Raw genomic sequence first — 11,195 nt, 5'->3', positions numbered from 1 at the left:
CATAGACAGCAACACAGTCCAGTGACCACGCACCTCTCAAAGACAGGGGCGTGTCTCCCCCATCTTTGGAGTCCCAGCACGGAGCACAGTGCCTGGCACACAGAGGGCGCTCTGCCGCTTGTGAAGGCATCAGGTTGCAGTGGGCAGAGCAGAAGTTTGAGATCAGGCCTCACTGCGATGCCCAGGTCTGCCCGTTGATAGCTGTGTAATCCCGGGCAAGAAACCGAACCTCTGTGAGCTCTTCCCTCTCTGTAAAATGAGGCTGATGATGAATAATGAAACCCTCTAACACTTTGGGCAAGTTATCTAATATCGTCATGTCTTAGTTTTCCTACTTGCAAAATGGAGATAATCTATATCTTGTGAGTTTACTGTAAGGATTAAAAAGATTACCTAGAATTGTTATGAATCTAGTGCATGACGGCTAGATTATGAATGAATGAATGAATAAATGAACAAACAAAGGGAAAAGAATTACTGGGGGGAGAACGTAACTTAACCTAGTACCTAAAGATGCATCACAATAAACAACTTGTCCATCAGTAACAGGCAGGCCCTGGAGACAGAGATCTCATTACCGAGTAAATGCTGAGGACAGAGGCAAGAGTGAAAAATGAGAGAAGAACCATGTTCAGAGTGCAAAGAAAGGAAAGGAAGCTGGCATTTGTTGAGCAGCTACTATCTGCCATTCATTCATAACACACTGAATGCCTACTATGTTCCAGACTATGTTCCATAGAGGTTCCAGACTACTATGTTCCATTATGCCGACTTCTAAGGAAACTAAAAATAAACAGACTAATTATCAAAAAGAATAACTGAGGTTCAGATAAAAGCAGTGGACAGTGCTAGGAGAGCCAATAACAGGCACCCTAGGTTGGGGCAGGGGGAAAGGACACGCTCTTCAAGCTGAGACCCAAGGGTGAGCAGGACCGGCCAGGCAAGGAGTGGGAGGGTGGTAAGGGGAAAGAGCAAAAGCACTGTTTCAGACGCTTTACACACTGGTCCTCGGAGATCATGAATCCAGACCGAGCCCATCGTTTCCTTTGTGCTTGTTATTCTTTCCAATTTATTTAGGTTTTACTGTTTGGTGAAAATGGGCCTCTAGCAAAGGTATCCAACACGGGTGAAGGCTCACTGGCCTAAGCAGAGTTCAAAAGTGGGGACAGGGCCTGACTAACTGTCTGAAAAGAAGGCTCCCGAGATGAGGAGCAGACAGCACAAGCCTGCCAATGGTCCTGACAGCTTGGTGACGTCATGGTCAAGACAAATGGCCAAGTGCAGGCCTTCTGTCAGCAAGAGCGTCTCTGAGGACCACCCATGCCAGAAGGCCCAGAGCAGATACGGTGGTCAGGGGACAGGAGGAAGAGAGTGGACAGTGTTCCCCTGGAAGGCCGTCGGTCACTAGCACTGACAGCTGCACGGTGACAACTGCCCGTATGGTGGAAGAGACAAGTGCCGACTTGCCACCCACGGGGTCCCCTAGGGACTGGGCTCTGGAGCACTGCCGCCCATGGTGGGTTTTCATCCAAGAAGCTCTTTGGTTTTCACGGCCAGATGCCTGTCCAGCTCTGCCACTGCGTCATCGGCCATTTGGCTGATCTGCAGAAAAACAAAATGAGACAACCTGGTAACTGGGGCTGAGAAGGAGAGGGGGAGAGATGTTCTAGAACTATGACGGTTATCTGGGAAATAAAAACGGTGACAAAAGCTCATGTGAATTGCATCCCAGCCAGGCATGGAACTAAGAACTTTATATACATACTCTTACTGACTCTGGACAGGAAGAAATAGACACCATGAGACAGTGTTAAGTTCCCATTTCACAGATGAGGAAACTGAGGCAGTTAAAATCATTTGTTCAGGATCCACAGCTGTAAAGTAGCAATGACAAGAATTTAATCCTGGGTAGGCTGACTGCAGCACCCCCAGTTAACAATTATAACAGTACAGAAAAGTCAGTCTAATCTGTCCCTTAATGAAACTCTACAATTTCCTACACTTCAGACACTCTGCTATATAAGGCCCTCATATCATTTGATAAGGAGAATTAAGATCCCAATAAACAAGCAGAAAAAAAAAATCTTGAAAAAAGATGAAGTACATCTGGTTAACAAACATGGAAAATTCAATAGACACTGAAGAAATGCAAATTAAACCAAGATATAATTTAGTTATCACAGTTAACAAAATTTGATGTTGCGGCTTTTAATTATAATAGTCAATACCAGAGCTGTGGTGAAATGGATGAACTCACATATCATGGATAGGAATTCAAATTGATGCAAGTGTTCATATCATTTTTAACCCCAAACTCTCTCAACTGGGAAATTATCACATGAGTAGAATCTGAGAAGATGTCCTTAAGTTCTACATGCAAAGATATTTATCAAAGCTTATAATCAAAAATAAGAAAACTTAAAATGATAGTATATGTAATTGAATACATATAGTCATTAAAAAGGGTTAAGACTGTCTACTTCTCACGGAGAGGGTATAAATACAAATAACATTCCAGTATACAGTTCTGACATGTCTGTTTTATAACAAGCATGGACTGCTTTTGTAATCAGAGAAAAAGAAATAATGTTTCAAGATATTATTTATAACATCATGGAAACATGCCCATGTTACCCTTGAATTCAAGAAAAAAGAATACAACATGTGTATATACATAGAAGAAATGATCTCAAATATATTTAAAAACTGGAAGAAAACGTGTCAAAATATTACTAGTGATTATCTTTTAGTGATGGGAAGACAGGAAATGTATTATTCATGTCGGTATCTGTCACATTCAGCATAAAACTTAGTCCATAGCAAGTGCTCAGGAAATATTTTCTAAATGAATAATTATTGGTTTTCTGTGCTTTTCTGTATCCTCCACATTTTCTGTAGGAAACACAAACTCCCTCTAAGAACGAAAAAAGAAACAATACAACTGAGTAAGTGTTGCAAGCCTCCAGTCCCATGTCTAAAAGAGACCTCAGGCAGGAAGCTTTGAAGGGGGCAGTGTGGTACCCAGTTCTGTGAGCTCAGCAGCACAGCGGCTGTTTGACATCTTTATTTGCAGACCACAGGCCTTGGCCAGGAACTGGGAGATAAATGCCCTGGAAAGGATAGCAACTAAAAAGGATTTGGAGCAATTGGTCCCAGGCAGGGAGACAGCCAGACTCTTACCATAGCAACAGCTGCACATTTTGGAGGAGGGGAGAGCAAAGCTGCTGGGGCTGCTGGGCACTCCGAACAGGACCAGCTCAGAGTGGCTGCCTGGGATCCTCGCTCAGCTGGCACAAGCCCCTGAGAGGCTTCCTGTGCCCCCACCCCGAGCAGCCTCCTTGTGTGGGGTGTGGCGTGGTGCCCAGCAGCACTCCAGCACCCGCGTGCTGGTAGCCTGAGGCAGCCAGGAACGAGGGCTGCAAGCCTCCTCTGGAAAGATGGCGTCTGAGGACAGAGGCTGGGACTGAGGGGAGGAAGGGCACCTGGAGGAACCGGCTGGTAATACGGTTCTGGTTTCAGCTCTCAGTGGGGCGACAGGGTGCCAGTCATTTCCCCACCATGAGTCTCAGTTTCCTTATCTCACCAATGGGGATGTGAGTCCCTCCCTCAGAAAGGAATTGTGAGGGTTAAATAAGATCATGAATATGCAAGTGTGTTTAAACTGGTTATTTGCTATGCAAATGTTGCTTGTGTTACTCCGATTTTTACTATCACTTTCTGACTTCTTTTTAATTTAATCAATTAATGAAAATATTTACTAACTCTCTGCCATATTACAGGCACAGAGTGCCCTTGGGGACAGTCCACCTGCAAGTTCATCTTTTCCATCCTAAAATAACAATGATTAACAACAAGGATACGAACAACAGCATCTATTTACTAAGAGCCAAACGCTGGGCTAAAAACTTTACATGCATTACTTCACATCATGTTCAAAATATAGAAAATACTATTATTATCTCCCTTTGTTGTTGTTCAGTCGTTCAGTCATGTCCCATTCTTTGCAACCTGATGGACTGCAGCACACCAGGCTTCCCTGTCCTTCACCACATCTTGAAACTTGCTCAAACTCATGTCCATTGAGTCAGTGATACCATCCAACCATCTGGTCCTCTGTTACCCCCTTCTCCTCCTGCCTTCAATCTTTCCTAGCATCAGGCTCTTTTCCAATGAGTCGGTGCTTCACATCAGGTGGCCAAAGTATTGCAGCTTTAGCATCAGTCCTTCCAATGAATATTCAGGACTGATATCCTTTAGGATTGACTGGTTTGATCTCCTTTTAATATTATTTCATCTGATAGTTGCAGAACAGTTCACACTACGCAGAAGTATTTTGTCCTCTGTGACTTCATTCAGATCCAACAACCTCATATACCTATACCATAAGGCAGATGGGACAGATATTTCCCCCATTTTACAGAACAGTAGACCAAGGCATGGGATTTTAACTGACCTGCCCAAGATCACATGAAAAGTCAGTGATGTGACTGAGCCAAGAACTCACCCACCCTTGACTGCCAGTCTGGTGCTGCTACTCCCCTCGGGGAGCCCACAGCTCCTGGCCTAGCCCTTCTTCATTCAAAGGAGGCTGTGCTAGACTCATTAAAACCATCCATCCCTGTTCCACAGTCGAAGTCACAAGGTTGGGAGAGGAGCAGGATGGACAAATAGGATAAATGGCTACTGAAGACCAGCCAGCACACTAGCTGCTGTGTCATTTGGTCCTCTTGCCAAATCCTATGAGATAGGCATTCCTGCTCCCACTTTACAGAAGAAGAAACAGAGGCTCAGAAAGGTGAAGCCATTTGCTGACCTTAAAAGCCGAGACGTGAAAGAGCTAGGATTTGAATTCAGGCCAGTCTCCACAGCAAGAGCTCTTTCCATTACAATATGCTGCCTCAAAAAGATGGTAACATCATCAGTGCCATCACTGTCACGGTCATGACCGTCATCATCAACGTTGGCTCCTTATACGTTCAAGAAAATGAAAGGGAGAGATGGAAAAGGGGGGTGGTAAGAGCACAGCGTACACCGTGGGGCAAACCTCGGTAGCACAGCTCGGAACACCCACAGAGCCGTGGGGGGTGTCCCCCGGCCGCTGCCTCACTCAGCACAGCCTGCCTGCCCGCCCACCCGCCCGCCTGCACAGTCTGCTAGGAGCCCTTCAGCCCCACTAGCACCCAGCTTCACTTCAGAACGGCTCTGTTTCTCAGAAAAAGGGAGCAGTGAAAGGACCTTGGCTAAATTTACTGGTGGTTTCTGCCAAGTGCTTTAATGTTCAGCAGACCCACTTGTAGCAAACTGAAGCAAAGGTGGAACAGCAGGCTGGCAGATGTCAAGAGTCCCGAGTGGGAAGACCCTGGTCCTTGTTCAGCAGAGCCGGCCTGGGCTGGGGGCTGGGAAGGCTGTGGGGAAGAGGTAGGGGTCAGACATGACTGCGTGGAGAGAACATACCACTGAACCCTTTTATTCCTGTATACCAAAGATGAAACACTTTTATAATACAGCTTTTAAAAAATCTGACCTCAAAAGAATTTTGGAAAAAGTTTTAAAAAAGAAATTTCACAAAGAATAAAATTACAATTGTTCATAATCCAAGTGACCATTAATATTCTGAAATAAATAAGCTGCCAACCTTTTCACATACGTAAAACTTATAATAAAAAATTAACTGTGGCTGTAAGTGTTTTTATGTCTATATATAAAGTCCAGTGAATGGATCTAAAACAAGCTATTTTACTACTATCAGAAATTCAGACAGTTTTCAGGTTGTTGTTGTTGCTTTTCCAGCTGCACCACACGGCGTGTGATCTTAGCTCCCTGACCAGGGATTGAACCTGTGTCCCCTGCAGGGGAAGCATGGAGCCCTAACCACTGGACCACCACGGAATTCTCCCCAGTTTTCTTTTTTACATAACACATCAATGGACAACTCTGTAGATAAGATTCTTGATAACTTATTTTGGATAAATCCCTAAGTCGATAAATCAGAAATGTATAGGTATATTATCCTCTAGCAAGGTTTATGGATTTATAGAAAGAATAAATCTTTTCTGTGGAATGTGGAAATAAAAGCAATACTTCCAAGGTAAGCAACACTTTTAAGTTCACATCAAAAATGTTAGGTTCAAATGTCAAGGATTAGAAAAAGCCAAGAATTTTTAAAATACACATTTTCTAAACACCCTGCAAGTAATTTAGACAGTACAAACTGAGAACTTTAAAAATATGCATTTTCTTTGTGCTATAATTCCACACATGAGACTCTATCCTAGGGAAGTCATCTCAACAAAGATCTATGTATAAAAACATTCATTGCAACCTTATTTATAATAACAAAAAAGTTTAAACAAACTAAATGTCCAAAAAGAGGGCTTATGAAAGTGAATTACGGTATAACCACAAGAGGGACTATTTTGCAACCATCAGAGTTGGCTGTTTACAAAGAGTTTTTTAAGAAGAAGAAGAAAATGCTAATAATCTTAATCCTAAACAGAAAATAAAAAACTGGATAGAAAGTTGTTTGATCACGTTAAAAGCTATGTAGTTAAGTTCCCAAGTTTCCCTGGTAGTCCAGAAGTTAAGACTCCACACTGCCAATGCAGGGGGCGTGGGTGTGATCCCTGGTCAGGGAACTAAGATATCACATGCTGCCCAACATGGTCAAAAAACTGAAAAATAAATATAACAAATAAAGGATATGTTATTAAGTAAACTACCAAATATTTTTTTTTAAACTAAGTAGTTAAAAAAGGGGAAAAAGGAGAAACATCCCCAAATCCAGGACTATAGTGTGAATTTTCCCCATTTTTAAAGTCTTCTGAATTCTCTACATTTTCTACAAGGAGCCTGCTACACTGCTTTGATAATCAGAAACAAAATTTTAAAATACATTTTAAAAAGCTTTTTGATAAAGCAGCAATCAGTTCCTGTCTTGATTATTTAAAAAAATTAATAAATAAAAACAATAAAAAAGCACACCCAAAACTCCAGATTGATGCCTTCGATTGGGGAAAAATGAACAAAATGAAGTGTGCACATGGCTGTCTCCTGAATATTTTCTTACCCAAACTTTTAACCATACGACAGTAATTAAAGTTATTAGCAACAATGGTAAGAGCTAATATTTAAGTGATAATATCTTAAATAATAAAGATTATTGCACTGGATGTATCATGTAATACTATATATAGCATGACCTTTTTCCTTGTAATATTCCATATATGTTTACAGAGATAACCTTGACGGCCTCCACCAAAAATGTGAGGGCAGTGCAAAAGGGTTAAAGGAGGGGTCAATGTGTATGGTGATGGATGGAAACTAAACTTATGGTGATGAACATACTGTAGTGTATACAGAAATTGAAAAAGAATGTTGTAGAATAATGTATACATGGTTACATGTATACAGTGTTATAAATTAACATTACTTGAATAATTTTTTTTTTAAGTACAAGTAAAGAAAACATTTAAAAAAAACAAGTGCCGGTCATGTGATCATTCTTCCTTTTCCAAGGAGCATGGGCTCTGGTCCCTGAGGCAGAGGCCCAGACTTGCTGAGAGAGTGCCTGAAGGGCGTCAGAGGTTACAGGCTCACCACCGGAAAGCAACGGAAAGGCCAAGTGTCTGCTAGAGCAATGAAACCGCCTGGGAGGTGGACAAGGAGCTGGCCCAGCTGGACTCTTACAAGGCCTGGTGAGTGCTCAGCAAAGGCCAGGCCAGTCTACGAGTCTCTGAGCTAATGCAAGGAAAGAGGAGGCCACAGAGAGGGCATGAAGGGAGCCCTGAGGGGCTCAGTGTCAGACACTCACGGTGCTTCTAGCATCCCCAGCGTATCCCTTCACAGCAGGAATTCCAAATCCCTTTTCACAAAAGAAACAGACTCCAAGAAGTCAAGTCACTTGCCCAGGGTCACATGACATTAAGTGTAGAGCAAGCCCTCTCTACCCCAGTGCCGTTACAGGGGCACACGGCCATGCTTCCGGTCACCACCTTTTCTGTTTTTCCTTGTCTGGGGAGCCTTTCAGAAACACACATTCCTGTGCAGACCTACTGAATCAGAAAAGGTAGGAGGCCCAGACATTCATCTAAAATTCCTCCCTGAGTAACTGTTGGGCCTGCTCTATGACTAGCATTCTGTTCGTCTAAGAGGAAGGAATAGTCAATTTAGGGGGTCCTCATGACCCCCTAACGACTCTTCTGGCCTCCCCATCTTCCCTCTTTATGCCCTATCCTGCCCACACTCCTGTTCAATCTTCGTAACATAATGCTTTTATTGTGGATGATGGAGGCTTTGGGAAAGCCCCTTATAATGTTTATAAGCTAAACATACTGTCTCCCCAATACTGGTAAATCATCTTTCTGTCTTTTTTTTTCATCTTTCTGTCTTTAATTACATGGGTACCACACAAGTTCAGGCCATCATCATTTCCTGGCTGGATTCCTGCAGCAGCCTCCCAATTTCAGTTATGCCTCTTACAATCTGGTTTCCACCCAGCTACCATAGTCAACCTTCAAACACAAGTGTAAAGCTCTGTTGTCTGAAAATATAATCATTCAAGGGAGTCACTGCATCAGAATCACCTGGGGAGCATTTTAAAATGCAGAACCCTAGGCCCCACCGCCAACTCACTGACTGAATCTCTGGGAGCAGGGTCTCCATATAACCATACTTTAGTTAGCTCCTCAAGTGACTCTAATGCCGCGACAGATTAGATTATTGCTCAACAAGTATTCGCCCCCACCCCCAGACCTCCATGAACATATATACTTTCCCTCCCTCCACATTGATACTGGGCTTGGCACGTAAGATTTGCTTGGCCAGTGGGATGTGAAAAGAGCGGGTGCTTAAAATGTACTTGAGTGGCTTATGCTCTTGCCATCTGCTGTTGCCATGAAAAGATGCCCTGTGAAGCCTGTTAACTCCAGAAGATTGAGAGAGATGTAGAGCCAATTTGAGCCCCATCCAAGATCTGAGAAGGTGCATGCTAACTCACTTCAGTTGTGTCCGACTCTGTGCGATGCTACGGACTGTAGCTTGCCAGCTGTTCACGGGATTCTCCAGGCAAGAATACTGGAGTGTGTTGCTATTTCCTTCTCCAGGAGATCTCCCCAACCCAGGGATCGAACCTGCATCTCTTGCATCTCCTGCATTGGCAGGCAGGTTCTTTACCACTAGCGCCACCTGGGAAGTCCCAATGGCTGAGCCACATTGAGCTCAGCTTAGAACAGCTACCTCCCAGCTGACCCACAGGGACAGGAATAAGAAAATGCTTGAAATATAGATCACTGAATTTCGAGGTAGTATGCTATGCAGCATCAGCGTGGCCACAATGACCAATAAAGATGCAGAGCCAACATGGGAACCTCTGGACATGTTAAAGTTCAAACTTCTCAACCTGGTATAGGAGACCAGCAATGAACTGGCCACTGTCATCTCTGCCCTTCTGTGTCATCCTGGGTCGAAGCCACAGTTATCTCATTGAACAGTGCTCCTTTCCATCACCACACCTTTGTACATGCTGTTAACCATTCCCCTTTGTCTCTGTTTCACTCCAGTTGCTCCTTTAAGACTTGTTCAAGTGCGCTTACTCAGCACACTAAAAACAGGGCCAGGTCCTCACCGCTCAGCACCCAGACAACCAAGCACAGACAGGAGAGCTCTCAGAAGAGAGGCTCTGAGATCAGTCTGCTGGGTTTGGATCCTGTGGCTACCATTTACCAGCAGCGTGACCTTGGGCAAGTTACCTCCCTCCTGTGAACCTCAGTTTCCTCACCACCCACCCACCCCACTTTGCAGTGATGAGGATGAGTTAAGTGTTGTAAAGTGCTCAGGGTAGAGCCTAGAACACAGTATGGTCAGTAGCTTCCTCCCCTCCTCTGTATTCCCAGGGTCCAGCATGGGGCCAGGCCCAGGACAGACTCGGCCAATGGCAATCATGTCAGTGAAAGAACTGGGGGTATTCTGTTTCGTTTTCTTCACTTCAGATGTGAACAATGATTTTCTGGGTCAGATACGTAAACATGACATCGTTGGCAACGGTACCTGTTTCTCTATGAGCCTAATGGTGTCCTCAGAGGCCTTGTCCTTTGATTTCTTCACCTTATTTATTGCGTTGGTACGAACCTTCCGTAAAGAGTCTTTGGCCTTGTTCGTGTTCTGTTTAGCCAGCTTCACCAGCATTTCTCTGTGCTCCCGGGTTACTCTGATAAAAGACACAAAAAAAAGTTCAATAAAATCATCCCATGTATGAACTGCCTGCCAAGAATTCAACATCACTTTATGCACTAGCTCAGCAGTTTATAACTGTACTCTCCGTCAGTGGAAGATCTTCACATTCCTGACACACGCGCAGGAGGATGTTCAGGGTCAAGGAAGGTTCCTGATGAGATAACTGAGGACAGTAAGTGTGCTGCTTAAAATCATGAGCCAGAGAGTCTAGGCAGCCCTGAAGTTAAATCCTCACCATGCCTCTTACTGGATGCATAACTGACTTCCCTTCCTCAGAGTTCCCATCTGTATAATGGGATTGTCAGTACCTGACTTAAAGGGGTGGTGTGAAGATTCTGGGATGGTCTGTGTCACTTGTTTAGCACTGATCCCGGCACATTTTAAAAGAAAGCAACTATTAGCTGTAATTCCACCCCTTTCTCTCCAACTAAAGAAAGCAATGCCAATGAATGAGATGCTACAGAAACAGCACCATCTCTATACCTCTAAATCATCCAAAACAAATAATAGTAACCTTCAGAATCTTAACTATTATCATGACAAATTACTTGTGAATTGCTTTAGCACTGACCCAGACACAACACATGAGAATACTCTACCATTTAACTTCCATAAAGTACCCATGAGAGTGTCTGGCATATTAAAAATGCTTAATAAATGTCAGTTATTTTAACTATTAATATCCTTATCATAATAACAACAGTGAGCACACTGAAGGCCTATTATAAATCCCTGGGACAGGCACTCTAGAACTTTTTGTAAGCTGACCCTTACAACTGTATGAAGCAGTTATTATTCCTATTTTACACTTAATCATCGCAAAGGCCAACACATTTGTCCTGCCTTGGTTTCTTGGTCGTGTGCACACTACTACCTGTCAGGACCAGCGTGCTGGTTGTACCAAGTGTGCTATGATGAAGGTGACAGACCTCTGTCCTGCTCCCAGGGAGCTTAGCTAGGCAGAG

The 11,195-nt window shown here is 43.7% G+C and overlaps 1 protein-coding gene across 4 annotated transcripts in view; it reads right to left on the bottom strand.

Annotated features, from left to right (window-relative positions):
* Nucleotides 1-1,041: 1,041 nt before the first annotated feature.
* MRRF (mitochondrial ribosome recycling factor) overlaps nt 1,042-11,195 on the bottom strand; it is a 55,788-nt gene continuing 45,634 nt past the window's right edge. For 3 of the 4 annotated variants that reach the window (XM_055541052.1, XM_055541051.1, XM_055541050.1), the window contains 2 exons: nt 10,045-10,204; nt 1,042-1,602 (listed from right to left, as the gene is read on the bottom strand). In XM_055541052.1, coding sequence (XP_055397027.1) covers nt 1,525-1,602; nt 10,045-10,204 — 238 coding nt within the window. In that variant the 3' untranslated portion in view covers nt 1,042-1,524. Of the gene's footprint in view, nt 1,603-4,813; nt 4,968-10,044; nt 10,205-11,195 lie in introns of all 4 variants that reach the window. The other variant, XR_008700577.1, reaches the window with a different exon arrangement.

Source organism: Bubalus kerabau, chromosome 11 (genome assembly GCF_029407905.1).
Source record: "Bubalus kerabau isolate K-KA32 ecotype Philippines breed swamp buffalo chromosome 11, PCC_UOA_SB_1v2, whole genome shotgun sequence".
Taxonomy (NCBI): Eukaryota; Metazoa; Chordata; class Mammalia; order Artiodactyla; family Bovidae; genus Bubalus; species Bubalus kerabau.
This window is presented reverse-complemented; position numbering and strand designations above follow the sequence as displayed.